This window comes from Dermacentor andersoni, chromosome 7 (assembly GCF_023375885.2).
Source record: "Dermacentor andersoni chromosome 7, qqDerAnde1_hic_scaffold, whole genome shotgun sequence".
In the NCBI taxonomy this organism is placed as follows: domain Eukaryota; kingdom Metazoa; phylum Arthropoda; class Arachnida; order Ixodida; family Ixodidae; genus Dermacentor; species Dermacentor andersoni.
Genome location: NC_092820.1, coordinates 124,740,341 through 124,757,451, shown reverse-complemented (window position 1 = coordinate 124,757,451; position 17,111 = coordinate 124,740,341). Strand labels below are relative to the sequence as shown.

The 17,111-nt window shown below is 47.8% G+C and overlaps 1 protein-coding gene across 1 annotated transcript; it reads left to right on the top strand.

The window, feature by feature from the left end:
* The first annotated feature begins 9,793 nt into the window (after positions 1-9,793).
* Positions 9,794-11,740, top strand: LOC129385383 (uncharacterized). The gene is made up of 2 exons (XM_055072020.1): positions 9,794-9,961; positions 10,862-11,740. The coding sequence occupies exons 1-2, from the start codon at positions 9,819-9,821 to the stop codon at positions 11,085-11,087; spliced, it is 369 nt and encodes a 122-aa protein (XP_054927995.1). The 5' UTR covers positions 9,794-9,818; the 3' UTR covers positions 11,088-11,740.
* The last annotated feature ends 5,371 nt before the right edge of the window (positions 11,741-17,111 follow it).

Sequence of the window (17,111 nt, the reverse complement as noted above, 5' to 3'; positions counted from 1 at the left end):
AAGGAAGCGTCTTCCACTTCGGGACCCGACACAAGATCTTGTCTTGAGCTCATCACCAAAGAGGCTGGAGGACTTCCGCCATGCGGGGCACAGAGCAGGCCAGATAATTTGCCACGCCCATCACGCTCCGTAACTCTGTCTTGGGCGTCAGATGTGGCATTTCCGTCACCGCGTCAAGTTTTTTCCTTATCGGGACGCACTTCGTTGTTCCCGATTGTATGTCCCAAAAATGAAATCTGGGTGACACTGAACTCGCACTTATCTCTGGTCAAAGTAATACCCACTGTATGGAGGTGGTCCAACACGACCCGAAGCCGCTCGTCATGCTGCGCCTGCATGGCATTCCAAATAAGCATATCGTCAATGTGGCAGACGACTCCCTCCTGTCCTGAAAGAACCTGTCCCATTCGTCTGTGAAAATGTTCTAGGGCCCTACGAGATTCCGAACGGAAGTCGGTTGAAATAAAATCCTCCGAACGGCGTGATAAAAGTTGTGAATTCTTTGCTGCCTTCACTCAGCGGTACCTGCCAGAAACCCGAGTTCGCGTCGAGTTTCGGGAACGTGCTGGTTCCCCGTAACATTCCGATGGTGTACTCGACAGCAGGGATGGGATGCCATTCTCGTTGAACGTATCTGTTGAGTTTCGTAAAGTCAACACAAATTAGAACAGCGCCAGATGGTTTAAAAACGACAACCATAGGTGCACGCCATGTAGTAGACTCGGTGACAAGAGAAATGACTCCTAGTGCTTGCATCCGCTCGAGCTCTTGTCTTGTTTTTTTGAACAAAGGCAGGGGGACTCTGTGTTGGGACGACAGCGTGAAAGGCTTTGCTTCCGGATTCAACTTGAGGTCATACTCTTCTTCGAAGGTCCCCAGTCCCTGGAACACTTGTGGAAAGTCAGATTCGGGGTCCAATTACTTCACTACGTTGGTTTGTGGTAGTACGTCGGGCTTTTCTATCGCTGGCTTTCCAAAAGGAGGGGTTCGGAGACCTTGAAGTACGTACACGTTTTCGCGGCTGTTCGTTCCCGCAAATGTCATATTCATGGCAGCCATACCAGACATGGCAAGGGATTTACCGTCAGGTCCCTGAAGCCGGTACCTTACTGGTTGAAGTTTTATTGCAGGAAAGATGCTAGTGAAGAGCTCTGCCGGAATTACCGTTTCGTCGGCGCTAGTATCTATTTTAAGTAGCACTTTGGAGGATTGAACAAGAACTGGAACTTCCCACTTGTAAACGGATGAACAGGATGCGACTCCGAGGAAGCCTGGTTTTTGGGTACCGTTTTCGACTGTTCGTGACAGCTCTGGTCGATCAGCAAACCGCCTCGAAGTGCCCTCTTTTGTCGCACTTTCTGCATACTGCATCTTTCGCTGGACAGGACGCTCGACTGTGCCCGTTTCTTCCGCACTATCCACATGGTTTGGGAACGTTGCTTCCACTTTCAGGCAAAGGCAAGTTTTTCCCCATTTGTCGCGTAGTCCTCTGCGACTGTACTTAGTGAACTTCCTGTTCTAGCATGCAGTGAAGCTCTACCTGCTGTTGGTTGACGGTCTCTTGCTGTCGTGCCATCAACAACGCTTTCTGTAGTTTTAGGTCCGGATCGAGTTGCAGAGCTCTCGAGATCTTACAGTCTTGGAGACCTACCACGAGACGATGTCGAATTAAATATTCTCGCAGCTCCCCGTAGTCGTACGTGGAAGCGAGCGCGTCCAGTGCGGTAACAAAATCATCGACGGATTCGCCGTCTTGCTGCGTTCGGGTGTTAAACTTGACCCTTCCATAAATTATGTTCCGTCGAGGAACAAAGTAGTCCTCGTACTCCTGCAGTACGAACTCAAACTTCTTTTGGTCGCCAGGTTCAAGTTTGAACGTTTGAAGATATCCTCGGCCTGAGGTCCCATTAGATACACCAATGCATCTACTTGACTCTTTTCTGGCTTTCCGTCTAGTCCAGACGCAGTTCTGAAGCTAAGAAAACGTTGTTTCCAGGGGGGGAGGGGCAGTCGTTGGGTGTTGCGAAGCTGAAGGGCTCGGGGGGAGCAATTTGAAACAAAGCTATCTTACTTGGTCTGTCCTTGTAAGGTACCTGGTGGCTTGTACGACGTCTAGCACTGTTTAGTGCGCCCGTGGCGTCCTCGTTTCAGGACTAGTCCGATGTCCCATAGCCGTGGTGGCTCATCCCACTTCTGACACCATGTTTGCGTCGTGACGAGACGGAAAGAAGTGTGCGTCCTTCCACTTCGGCAAGCAACAACCCTAAAGCCCTTTATTATCAGGAAGCAGCGGCTTTTATAGACAGCATCGCTGGTGCCACAGCGGTGCTGTGGCGAGCTATCTAAGCTGGCGAGCTATCTTATCACACAGACACAAACACGCGCATTAGCAGGATGTGCCATAAATGCACTGGGTATGTGCCGGTTTTCATTGACGACCTTCCACACTAGCGTTTTATCGAGCTGCGCCATGAATGCACCGGGTAAGTGCCGCTTTTCAACGCAAGTATTGCCAACTTGGGTCACTGAGTATGTGCCATCAAGTGTGGTGCAAACGAGAGAACACGATTGTCATGCGACCATGGACGATACAAGTTTGCGGGAAAGCGGTTAGATAGATAGATAGATAGATAGATAGATAGATAGATAGATAGATAGATAGATAGATAGATAGATAGATAGATAGATAGATAGATAGATAGATAGATAGATAGATAGATAGATAGATAGATAGATAGATAGATAGATAGATAGATAGATAGATAGATCATTCAACAGACAGACACAGACAGACAGACAGACAGGCACAGACAGACACAGACAGACAGACAGACAGACAGACAGACACAGACAGACAGACACAGACAGACAGACGCAGACAGACAGACGCAGACAGACAGACAGACAGACAGACAGACAGACAGACAGACAGACAGACAGACAGACAGACAGACAGACAGACAGATAGATAGATAGATAGATAGATAGATAGATAGATAGATAGATAGATAGATAGATAGATAGATAGATAGATAGATAGATAGATAGATAGATGGCCCCCGCAAAGTGCGTGAAGTACTCTAAGAATGCTAAGCGCATCAAAATAGAAGAAACGCAAAAAAAAAAACGGCGATCGTGGGAGAGAAAGTGCGTATCTGGCAAACACCACCTCTTTACCTCGTGAATTACGCGTTGTCGTCACGTTAGACGTAAACCGCCGGTACATCCTCGTACCGGAACAACACATCCAAGATAAACAGAACCATCAATCAATTTATTGGATCAAAAGTGAACATTCTCATAGAATGAACAAGTTTAGCTGAATGAACGTCAACTATACAGGACCACAGTGAGACGGAAAACACAGTGTCTGTTTAACGGCCCGACTTCGGAGGTATTTCTAAATTAAATTCTCAGTTTTTACGTGCCCAAATCGTGATTTCCTTATGAGGTGCACTGTAGTGGCGGACTCCGGATTAATTTTGACCACCTGGGTTTCTTTAACGTGCACCTAATGCAAGGTACACGGACGTTTGTACAGAGGTGGTGTAGGGAGGTAAGTCCTCGACGGAGCCACTTGAAGGGTTATATTATAGTGATAGGTAACTACGTAGCAGCAGCGCTGTGTTTATATATTGTGTTTAAGAGCAACGAATGAGAAGCAGTATTTGTGCTGTTGCGTTTCAGTTGACTATGGGCGACGCATTAGACTCGTAGGCAGTAGCAGCAGATTGTGACGTCGAAACTCGCAGATGACCACAGATACTACTCATCGGAGGGTACAATCTCACACGTATAAGGCCTTATCATTCGATTATTACGATGCTATCGCGTGTAGGCTAGGATCTTACATGAGATGCACGCATCCTTCAAGGAATATGATGCTGTAACATTACGGTCACCTGGTTGAAGCATGAGGAACAGTTTTCTTTTTGCCATAGCGCTTTTTATATGGCGTTTGTTTCCCAAGCGCAGCTGGTAAGAGGAGATGTCCCGCAGTGAGTACGAGTACGAATTTCCGGTCAAGGAGCGCGACCCAAAGCTGCACCGTTACGACCTGCCTCGGTACGGGATTAACGAGGAAGGGGGCTACGTCATGGAGCCACTGAGGACCGAAGACCTGCCTGAGGCACGTACCAACAAATGCGCTTACCGGGCAGCACAAAACGAGAGAAATGCTAACGTGCATGTACCAAACGTTGGGCTGTGACCTCCGACATCTTCAGAGCGCGACATATTGTGCTCTGCAGGGGAAGCTTTAGCTCGGGGGCTCCTATCTATGAATGCACGGGAAAGGAGAAATCGTGTTTCTCGGCAACCAGTGGATCAAATTTGACGAGATTTGTTGCATTTAAAAGAGAAAGTTAAACTATAGTGACTGCTGGTAGCGAATGTTTTATTTAGGCCGTCCAAATGGTTGAAAATCGCAGACTTTCAGAGAGCGAAACTGTCAGATTTACAACTCTGTGAATTAGCAATAAAAAGGTTATCACAATTGCGTAAATATCGCCTAATAGCACACCTAAAACGAACAAAATTGATACATTATACATGATTTCCAGTAAACCACCAATATACCAGCCGAACCTTTTTCAAAGCCCTTGTAAACAATGTAAACAATTCACATAAGATATAAGTTGTCATAAGATTTGTCCGCTTTGGGTGCTCTAACGGATGCAGTTTACAGACGTGCGATATTTGTTCTTGGTACAGAGCTGCGGATTTGGAAACTTCGTCCTTCTATTTTTCTCAAACTTACGAATTTCAGAAAGTTCATTTTAAAAGTTGGAAGCCCTAAATCGAAGTGCCATTTCCAAGATTCACTAAAATTGAAGTGGTTCTCTCAAATGCAACAAATTTAATTAAAATGGGGCCAGTGGTTATCTTAGAAAAGCGTTTCTACGTTTTTGCATGTATTTGAATAGGCAGCATCGGAGTTGGGCCCGACCTAAGCATTCCTCTTAGCACTTTTTTTTCTTTTTTATGGGGTTTTACGTGCCAAAATCATTTTATGATTATGAGGCACGCCGTAGTGGAGGACTCCGCAAATTTCGACCACCTGGGGCTCTTTAACGTGCACCTAAATCTCAGTACACGGGTGTTTTCGCATTTCGCCCCCATCGAAATGCGGCCGCCGTGGCCGGGATTTCCTCTTAGCATCATGTTTGGATGCACTATTTGCCGGCTTCGCAAAACGAGTCAAGAAAAGAAATAAGAAAACTTGAGAACGGTGCTGTTGAAGGTTTTCTGTAAGTCCTTGCTTGTTTACGTTACATTCCCCACTCCTTCATGTAAAGTCGCTCCTCATGGCCTTTAGAATAAATAAATAAATAAATAAATAAATAAATAAATAAATAAATAAATAAATAAATAAATAAATCAACAAGGCACATACGCGTTGTCCGTGCGCGATAATGTGGACAAAAAAAAAAAAAAAGCCTCGCTACGCGGCCTATTTAGCAGATAACAGACGACCGAGCAGATGACCGAGCAAGGGCAAATGGGTCATTACGTCACCGCATTAGGCCTCTTCGGAAGCGAAACCGTAACTGTTTAGTAGAAGTGCCATTACAGTTAACTTAGGATGCTCTGAGGCTTGCCAGCATTTTTCTGTTTCTAGGGTTTCGAGGTATGTGCAGGAACTCTATTTCACGCAAAATATGAAAAAAGTCGCACGTGTCATAGATCGTCGCAAGCGCTGCGAAGCAACACTGTGTGCATGCGTGCGTTGCCGCGGACGTTTCCTAGAGACGTTCCTTGCAGCACGTTCCAGAATGACTCGCCCTGTCGATGCTCCGCCCAGCCATGAACTTGACGTTCCGTATAGCCTCCGAATGAATATGGTAAAACACAAAAAGGAGGGCAGGAAAACGTGTTATTATTTCTTGTTTTGTTGTCGTTAAAGCATCTATTTATCTGACCCCCAACGATCCGCCCCCTCCCCTCTTAGCACCGCTGTGCGAGCCGAATCATCCCTCTCCCCTTGGCCCTCCACGCCAGGCCTTCTGGTGTAAGAAAAGAAAACAGCTGCCGCAGAAGCCATAAGGAAAAGCCGCAGTTTCGCCAGAAAGGCAAAGTGTTGATTGCGACAGCAAATTAGAGGACAGCTATACTACGTAAGTTGCAGAGGTGCTGCTTCTGGGGCATCTAACGGATTGCATTCAAACAAGAAATGAGGTCTTCACATCCCTAATGTACTGGTCAAACATGAGAGAGTTGAAAAGCGTTTCTGCCTCTGCGTTGTGCTCGGGCCTCGAGAGGGTATACCAGAGTATATAGTCGGTGCATCACCGGAACTGCAGTACACAGGACCGCACGTTCCGGCTTGAAGTTTCTCTCTCTCTCTCTCTCTCTCTCTCTGTTTGTATCGAACAACGGATTATCAGACGGTGATGGTATTTGTACAGCGTTTGAACATTCGCGTTGAACTACACATCTGTAATTGCTTGAGACGTATATCTAGGAAAACGCGACTACACTGTTAAATAAGTTACCACCTTCAAAGTGAATAAGAGTGTAAATCAGGCTCCAACTCACAATCTTACACGCAAAGAATTTCCCCCGCTACGTGAGGCATGCTCAAGAGGCCTCGGTCGCGCCAGGAAAGGGTGAATTCACGGATGAAACGTGCCACGCCTCGCTGTTTCTTTATGACTCACAGCGCACACTAAAAACACGGACAAAGATTAGAGATGAAACGCGAGCGCTCGTGTTTCGTTTCTCTTCTGTGCCCGCGCTTTTAGTGCGCACCGGGAGCAATAATAAATGCAGATGTACCGACTCGCCCAGCTAGCTACCATACTACAGTTCATTCCTTACTGCTCACCACGAAGTCCGTTCTTTTGGGCGCAAGGGCGCGAATTATTGACCAATTTACACCTTTATTCACTATTAAGGGAGTAAATTATTGAACACCCTCTCAGACAAAGGTACACCCTTTGAGGTGTATATCTGCCATACAACAATAATCGTCATCTGCCTTGCTTGCGTTTCCTTTCTTGAAACCCGCTACTTTCATGTCGGGAATGCTATGTCATGCTGATAACGCCCATGCCGTTCGTTACTGGGAAGCACCGGGCTCGCAGCGTTAAAGGAAATGCGGACAAGACAGATGACGTGTATCGTTGTGCGGCAGGATACAACCCAAAGGGTGTAATTTTGTTTTAGAGTGCACTCTTAGAAAAATTTACACCCTTTGGGGCGTATCTTGTCCCACAACGATAATCGTCATCTGTCTTGCCCGCGTTTCCTTTCTTTAACGCTCCGAGCCCGGTACTTCCCAGTCACGAACGGCATGCGCGTTATCAGTGTGACGCAGCATTCTCGACAGGAAAGTAGCGAGCGCCGAGTTTCAAGAAAGGAAAGGCAAGCAAGGCAGATGACGATTATTGTTGTGGGACAGATATACACCCCAAAGGGTGCAACCGTTTTAAGAGTGTGCAGCGTACGCAGTGCGGCCAGGGGAGTGTATCTCCGCATGGCTGCCATTGGCTGTTTTAGAGCAGACGCTCTGTCGACGCTAGCGCCAAGGTCCCCTTCAGTTACGGCCCAGTTAACCAATGGGCGACGCAGAAGCAAAATGGCTGCGCTCACGATACGTTGTCACGGCAACAGGAATAGCAGCTGCGCGGCGTCTCCTCTCCCAAATGTTTTTCTTTTTGTTTTTGTCATGCCGACCCGCTCCGTTCACTTTCACCCTTTCGCCCATGCCGCGCGCGCCGCTTACTTTTTTTTGTTTTTACCTGTACGAGGCGCGTTTTTTTTTTTTTAAATCGCGCGCGTGCTACGGCGCACCACGCGCTAGTGCGCAAGCAATGCGCGCGCTACGCAGCGCATTGGCATTGCTTGCGAGCTGGCGCGTGGTGCGCCGTGGGCTATGCGTTGGTACGCACGCAGTCTTGCCCATACTTATATTATACCAGCATGTGCCGGGACATAACAACATTCCACTTCCAACACAAGAGATGTTTAGTCTCGCTTTATTGACTTCATTTCCGAAAACAGATTTTTCTTATAACGTGGTGTGATAAGACGCTCAAAAAATGAGCAAAAGTGAAAGGTGCATGACATATGCAAGAGTACTAAACACAAAAGTTCACAGACGGTGAAATAACAAAAGAAAGCGCTAGAAAACGCCAAGGCCGTTTCATGTACGCACATATAAAAAAAAACAACAACGAGATTTTCATATAACGCCCTCAAGACTGAAATGTAGACGAGATACTGATATATGCACAAAGATAGTGCACAAAATTGGACGACATGTATTACATAGTCATGACAACTTTAAAAAGGGAAAACTCACTGGTAATGGCAAAACAATGACACGAAAAATACCTAAAAATAGTATAAAATGCTAACATTGTTTGATTGAGAGCCATACCCAAAAAAAGAGCTTACTTATAAATCTGCAGGACAGTATATGAAATGCGTGACATGTTCATTACTGCTGAACAAATTGAAAGAGAAATGGCAGAACAAAAATAACATTGTACTAAAAACTGAAATACACATTATCACATTATTTTGCACTTGGCCACAACTTGAGTAACGGTGGCAAGGGAAACAAAAGACAGTCGGCTTTTGCAGCAGCACATAGAAAACATTCGCAGAAAGGCTTATTCCCCAATCAAACACCAGGTAAAATAAGCCAACAACATGACTTTTCTTTCGACCCGAATGTAATGCTTAGCAATAAAATTACGTCACTTAACGCACTAAGTCGTACCTACTGGGCACTCCTTTGTATAATAAACACGAACTGCAAGAATCTGCATATAGGACACTTGCAATGCTCATGCTTTCCAGAAGAAAGAAAAAAGCGTATCATGCCTACAAATGAAGGTTGTTCGCGCGGTTTTCCCATCGGTGGTTACTGAGATAGTACACAAACACGAACAGTAATTTTCCAGCTGTTAGTACGTTTGCAGAACGTGACACACAGAAAAAGCACTGAGGGCGCTATGGAAAGCTAGGCAAGTTACTGAAGTTCCAGAATGACATTTGGCACAGAAAAACACAAGTCATAGACCAGGTGACAATGAGGAGGAACATATATTTGTCAGCTTTCTCTACCGGGAATAGACGAGTGTAGCACAATCAACGCGCAACAACGTCCGGAGCCTCATGGAGCACACACATGGACAGGGCTGTGTTCATGTACATGCGCCTTCTTATGTCCTTGGGTGTGAGCGCTCACATGTTGTCTTTAGGTATCCGGAACAACCTTGCAGGGCTTGTTTTTTTGAGGTATTTGTGTACCTCTGCACGATGCACGAGTGGTACGAGTCGTGAAACGGGTGAAACATCGCGGAGCACAAGCACACAGCTACAGAGGACCACGAGACTGACGAAACTACCCACGCCGGTCAACGCACAGCAGAGCACGCTTCGCGATAGGAGCAGATAACGAAACATGAAACGTCATGCAGCGGGCTGAGCTGGTGCCGGGCCGGCGGGGCCGCACGGCGTGCGCGCGGAGACAGTCGAAGGTGAGGGAGTTGCGAGGGAGTAACGAGGGAGGGCGATTGGAGAGGAGTTGGGGGGAAAGGGCTCCGACACCTGGATCGGCGCGTGTGCGCGCGACGATCTAGGAGGCCATGCAAGGGAAACGGATTTTCGGGTTCGCCCAATACAGAGATGGCGCCAATTACATCTGCCACCGAAACCGGGGAGTTTCCACCCACTGGTGCTGCCATGAATGACATCGAAGTGTTAACGATGTATACATGAACGTACAGCTACATTCGCCGTTGTCTTTAATTTTTTTATGCCCACAGCCACCGTCCAGCAACGTGATCCATTCGCACAGGAGGCTCATGGCGGCACTCGTGTGCGTCGTGGCACTGGCATCCGTCACGGCAGCCACCGCGACCGTTATCCTGACGCGCACGGACGAGTTCGTGGACGCCGACGCCAGCACCGGCGAGAAGGACACTACCATCGAACGACCGCACATCGGGTAAGTGCTGGGGACCTAAAACCCCTTAAACTTCGTAATGTAGTGCCACGCTTTGAAGAATGCCGCCTCCTCCTCGCGCGCTCTGGCCGAGGCCGCCGCTGCGTCGCTATTGGCCTAAAAGCATCACGTGGACCCTCGCGCCTTACTTCAGCGCCATTTTTGCTCGAGAAGCGTCTACGGAGTGGCGAGGAGCGCATGCTGGCGCCGTTGCTACGCTCGAGCAGTGTAGGTGGCGTCATAGTCGAGGAGGGAGCGTGAAAGAGAGGAGAAACGAGGACGAGTGAAGGCGGAGGAGGAGAGTGTCGCTACTTTACGAAGTTTAAGGGGCTTTATCGGGACCAGCGTACACCTGCGGTTTTAAGGCGTAAGCGTTTACTGGCACATGAGTGTCCGAGCGCAGTCCGTGATGGACGCAGGAAAGCGGTGGTCACTGGCGAAGGGGACAAGGAGAAGAGGCGCGCTCGGCGAGGGGAACAAGGAGAGGAGGCGCCATGCCAGTAGCGCTGTGCGAGTGGGCGCATGGGAGAGCGCGGACATGCGCCCTTCAATGGGGGCGCGCGCACATTGGCGACAAACTTTGCAGCCATGTGGCTGTGACTGCATCCCATTCTCGCTGCCACGGCGGCGTCCGCTGGCAGATCACTTCAGAAAACAGAAACAGAGGCAGTCATAGATAGGCTTTCGCCTATCGCAATTTTTAGCTCAGCGAAGTGCCCATCGATTTTTTTTACAAAACCACATTCCTTTGAACAAAGCGGGACAACGCGCAAGAAAAAAAAAAGGGGGGGGGAGGGTTAAGACAAGCGCTCACTCCTCGGCGAACTTAGAAGCAACGGGTTGTCAGTATTTCCTTTAACATGCAAGAAACGATTCCCTCCACGCGTGCTTTGTTCTGCGCAGGTTCTGCACTCTCGATCGCTCGAAAACTCGCTCTGACGGAACGTCGGAACTCTCCAGCACGGATTTCACCGAGAGCTACGCCATTTCGCAGACCGTGACCGAACCTTCACAGACCCTGAGCGAAATTTCGCAGACCGTGAGCGAATTTTCGGAGACCGTGAGCGAAATTTCGCAGACCGTGATACCTTCGCAGACCGAACCGCCGCAGACCTCCTCCCTCCTATAAAATGGAAAAACAGAAATTGCGGAATTTCTAAATGAAATTTAACTCAGATGCGAACAATTTGTATTACAATGGTGTTGACACAGTTTACTTATTTAACACATTCTCATCTTATGGTTATCTTTCTCAATATACAATGTACTGTTAGCTATATACAGTTCTGTTTCTCGCTATATTACGCGTTGTTTTTTGTATTGTTACAAATGCTGAATAAGTGTTACTTCTGTGTTGTGACGAATTATTCAATGTCACGCCTTTCTTTTCTACTTTCTTCGCACTGGTCGTGTCATTTTTTTCTTCCGTCCTTTTTTCTTTTATTTCTTAACTTCACCTGTTTTGATTTTCATGTGCGGTACCAGCTGTAACTGCCCTGAAGGTAGCATAAAATCCTTCAAGCTGGTATATAAGGGCATTTTTGTCTTCCCCAATTTCTTTTTCTTTGCGATTTCCGCAAGAACTGGCAATAAACATTTGAACAACGTAGTCCTTCTTCCACAATCTAAGGCCTTGGAAACGAGCCCGAAGTGACCAGAAACTACAAATCCTTTCCTACGATCGTACAAGTGTGCCCCATGCGTATATGAAACATCTAATTTCCCGCCTCTGCAGCCAAAAGTACACTCGCGTCTAATGTGAGCTGTAACAATAGTGCTGGTGGTCGAAGAAGCTCCAGGACTGCACGGAGGCTGTGGCAAACGAAAAAAAAATCCAGTTAATAAATATAAGTGATTGGAACGGCGTTCCGCAATTTTTTTACGCATGTCGGCGCCTCCTACATACGGGGCTTAGGACATACGCCGCCGACACTGAAGGCGCTTGCACCCGAACCTTCAACCACGGGAGCATGTGTTGCAACTCGTATTGAACGTGACTGTATTTGAGTGTTAACCTTTTTCGAGGGGGCAATACTCTTTGGTGGATCTCTTGCCTCTGTAGTGGGCCGTAACAGTGCTCATTACGGTGAGTGAGTCTTCTATGCTCGCAGACTTAGTAAACATATGTACTTAAGTTATGTAAATTTGTTCTTCCGGGCGAAACAATCACTGCCGATCACTGTGCTTGGCTAACGTAGCCTGTATAACAACACTACTGCATGCCGCGTACAAAGTCTATTTACCTCATTTTGTAATCCGCCCCTTTCTTTCCCCTTTTGAACAACAACAACAACAACAACAACAACAACAACAACAACAACAACAACAACAACAACAACAACAACAACAACACAGGACTAAGCAAAACCGGCAATAACGGCGATGTCTTTATCTTTCTTAGCCTTTTCTTTTTAATTCAGATGTTCAAACTCGTCGTGGTTATGAACGAAGTAGCTCAATTAAATAATATTCTGATTTTCCGTCTGTCTGCTTCATCTTTGCCGTGCGTTGGTGTAGTGGCGCTTTTCACCTGAAGAGCGAAACAGAGGCACTAGTAGCTGCAACGGCCTGATGCAGACGTGGAAAACTGTCAATTTCGCCTTTTGTTTGCATTTTTCTCGTGTGTTGCGGTTGCGTCAGTTTCATTTGGCGCATCAGTATACTATTTCAAATGCCTGGCTTGTGGGGGGTGTATCGTAATTTCGGCGCACAGCTGCACGTTAGTAAACGAACAGGCGAAACGAACGGACGGACAGTATGTGGACCCTTTCACTTCGCTCTTCGCCGCTTTTAGCAAGAGTGAACCGGACGTGGGAGCCCAGTGGGCATGGCGTTGCTCTGCTGAGCCAGAGCTCGAGGTCGCCGGTTCGATCCCTGGCCGCATTCTGGTGGGGGCGAAATGCAAAAACGCTCTCGTACGAAGCACCGAGTACCCGCTTGAAGATTTCCCAGGTGGTCAAATGTGGTCCGGTGTCACCGACCACGACGTGTCTCGTAATCACATCGAGGTCGTGGCACGTTGAAACATCAGAATTATTTTTTTTCCAACAGTAATATGTCTAATGTAGCCTCGGAAAACTTGGCCACGTTCCTGTCAATCTTGGTTATAAATCAAGAAAAGTTAGTCCAGTAGTCTGCGCCAGCTTCTTTTTTTTCGTTGCATAGAGTGGGACGGCGGCGACTCCGACTCTTTAGTGAGGTCGCCCTCTGCATCTTGCCAGTGAATCAAGAGATCGTTGGTGTTAGTATACGCAGGTCTTCCGCCAACTACCCGTGTGCGAAGTCCAAGCGTAACACGCAGATTTTGTATATATGAAGTAACTTGGTTTACATAGACGAGCACTTCATTGGAGGCACTATACCATGTTTGACGGGATGCTTTACAGGCCGAGTTCTGTCAGAAATGGCGAAAAGATCGTTTCTTCCTTCCAAGTTATGTTTCTATCGAATAATTACCTCGGCTAAGCGCATCGAGCGAGTAATTAACCTTTTTTTTGTTGTGAAAAAAAAAAGGTCTGCATAATTGTATGCACAAGAAGTCAATAATTTAGTACCCTGTAAAAGAATGAGACATACTCAATGCGATAGCTCAGTGTTTATGGCGTAGCGGTGCTGAGCTCGACGTCAGGGGTTCGACCCCGGCTGGCCGCGGTGGCCGCATTTTCAATGGGGACGAAACGCAAGAAACACTCTTGCACTGGCGGTGCATCTGGCAGACACGTCCTTAACTTAGGCTCAAGACTGATAGACGTGTCTAGGTTTTCAGAAGTTATCTTTTGGAACTATTACTGTCGGGCAAAAAAAAAAAAAATATATAATTCTTGCGGCCTTACGCGCCATAACCACAACATACTTATTAGGCATGCCGTAGTGAGATATCTCTGGGGGGAAAAGTTGATTTACAACTACTGCGCGCCCCTCATCAGGACGTGGTTAAGGCACACGAAACCGCAGAATTTATTTAAACGCGAGAAATCATTAGAATGTGAACAAAGCATTGTTCTACCACTTCGAATTTCCTGCTATTGAGTGCGAATTCCTGGAACGAGTTCCTTGCCACCAGGGGATAGAAGGCTATGAACAAGTTTACTTTTTAGCCGGCATTGACGGTATAACCAGCCCGCAACACGTCACCAGTCCACCAGCGGAGTGCCCGGCACCACATTCAGGGACGACTCGGGCTACAGAGTCGTTATGTGATGACGTTTTCTTATAGCGCTGTGCCGTGGTATGACATTGGCAGCATGTTACACTCCTGTAACACGTGAAGACTAAAGCCTGCTGCACACGTGGTAATGCATTAAGTTATCCGATCCGAAGGGTCAAAGAGAGAGAGAGAGAAAAAAAAATAAGGGAGGAAGGACAGGGAGATTAGCAAGTGTAGGTACCGGCTGGCTACCCTGTGCTGGGGAAAGGGGTATAGGGAATAAAGAGTGAAAGAAGAGTAAAAAATGAGAAAATTTACGCAATAACGCGATGCTACGCGCTGTAGCCATCCAAAGACGCTCACACAATTCACAAGTCCTTAAAGCCTTGAGTGCCGAAACCAGCTTGGACCAGTGCCATAGAACTTTCTCTTCTCTAAAGGGGTCAGAATTCTTGCAAGACACAGTGAGTTACAGTGTCTATATTGCGCTGCATATCGAATTCCTCGACGACACATGCGAGCAAGTAATGCAGTATCTAAAGGTTCTTTCTTTTTTTCAATATTTCTTTCTTTCTTTCGGCCGTTCTTTTTTTTTCGTTCTTTATTTCGTTCTTTGTTTTTTTTGTTCAGATTCAGCCATTGCATCGTTGTTTGCTTACGGCGTATGAGCCATTCCTGGTGTTGACGTTTTCTTTCTTTCTTTACTTCGTTCTTTTATTTTTCATGTCTTCACTCATACTCAGTCATTGTATCTTTGCTTGCTTACGGGTGTATGAGTCACTCCAGATTATGTTTTTTTTTTCGTGTATGAGACATTGCTGCTGATGACATTTTTTGTACCACTCGTCAACCTTCTTTAAACCACTCGATCTGATGATGATATTTTTTGAACCTCTCGACTATATGCCGCTTCTTTAGAGTAGGAGCCATTGCTATGGGGCCTCTCAGCAGGCCACATAGGAAATTTTGGTTATACCCTGGAAGTTGTTACGTGCCCTCTAGGAGGCGTCCTGCCGCAAGAATTTTTCATATTGGTTCATTAATATCCGAGATAGAAATATGTCAGTGCCGCCAACCCACGACTTAAATAGGCGAGTGCCACTGCCAAGAGAGACACCCTCTCCGCTTGCCCCGTCTAGCCTCCGCAAGCGAAATTCCTTCCCTGCGTTCTGCCATACCGGAACTCGAGGATCGCTTGACGCATACGTCACGGACCCCGCCTTCGTTTTCCCCCCTCGCTTTTCTGGCTGCGCGGTATACTTCCACTGACGGTATCGCGCGCGATCTGTCACGTTTGTCTCGTCTCGTGCAGCGCACGATTTTGCATGCTGTGCACGAGAACACATGACTGGCGGTATAAGTCAGTGCCACACAAATACCGAGGCTGACACAATCGGATCACAGAGCATGATCGCGCACTGGAACACGGTAGAAAATGACAGTTTCGCCGCGGTCGCGGTATCATCCACGTTGCGGACCCTCAACTCCGCTACGGTCCTCACTCGAGACCTTGAGGTGGCGGAGCAAGTAGTCATAGCCCTGGCCGGGCTCGACGGCAAACGGGAAGTGATCTACAGCGACTCCAGACCGGCCATCAAAGCCTTCGAACGTGGCGTCGTCTCCAACCGGGCGTTACGCATCCTCCGTAGCGCGAAACTGAGCACCCTCAAGCACCACACCGTCATCTGGTACCCCGCCCATCTCGGTCGGGTGCCGGGCACCTCCCGCACAACTTCAACGGGATGGCCCGACCGCGCCGTCCCCGGGCAACGCCATCTCGTCGAGCTAGAGGACAATCGGAACGCGCTCATTAATTACGTACAGCGAAATTACAAAACACTTCTACCTGGGGCACCTTGTCATTCCGCCACCCCACCCCAAACAGGCCGCAGGCGCCAACACTACGCTTACTAAAGACGCACATTGTACCCAAACCCTGCCTAATTACACGTTTTCTGTCCCGACGCGTACCCTAGCGACACGTGCCCCTCGTGCGGAGACACGGCGACACTCGCACACGTTTTTTGAGTGAGTGAGTGAGTGAGTGAGTGAGTGAATAAACTTTATTGTAGGTCCGGCGAGGACGCGAACTCGTCGCGCACCCGGCTAGTCCCACGTCGGGACCGGTAGGTCTAGCCCACCGGCCCGGTCGCGGGCACGCCGGACGGCCAAGATTTGCTTTTCTAGAGCGGGGCTACGCAGAAGCGAGTCCCACTCCTCCTTGATGAACTTGGGGTATGTCGACCCGCACTCCCAGAGCATGTGAGGTAGAGTGGAGGTCTGGCCGCAGGACGGGCAGGCGTCGTCGCGATACACGTCGGGGTAAGCCTCTGGGAGTGCTCTGGGAGTGCTCTGGGAGTGCAGAAACGCTCCACCCGACTCTACCTGGGACAAGTGGGAGAAGATCCTCAGAAGCTCACTACTCGCCGACCAGCAGTCCAGCAGGCCCGCGAAGCGGCCGCCACGTACTCCCTGTCGGTTCCCACGTGGGAGACGCCCGCTACGCGCGTCCTTCAGGACCATTTTAAAGCAACAGACTACACAAATTTTATAACAAATGATGCCTTGAATATTCAATTCTTAAAATCTCGTGCCACTCTGAGCGACATCGCAGCACTGCCATGTACGTAGGCGCACTTGTGCGAAGGCTTTAGCCTTAAATTTATGTGGCTTTGAGGCCCGTATATACAGTTTATCTTACTGCGATTCGTGAAGGAATGGGCTAAATAGGGTGCCCCAGCGCCACAAATGCCTCGCTGACTTTATATAAATTATTTCAGCGCGGTGTTCGTTTAAATGGATAAGCTACGGGGCGTGGCGCCAGCCCTTCGCCGCGAGAACATGTGCTGGCCAGGTGTAGCATGCTTCTTGGCTTATATATATATATATATATATATATATATATATATATATATATTTATATATATATATATTATCGAGGATACAGGATGTATGTCGATTAAACAGCTGAAAAACACTCTGCAATGGGGTGAACATGGTTTAAAT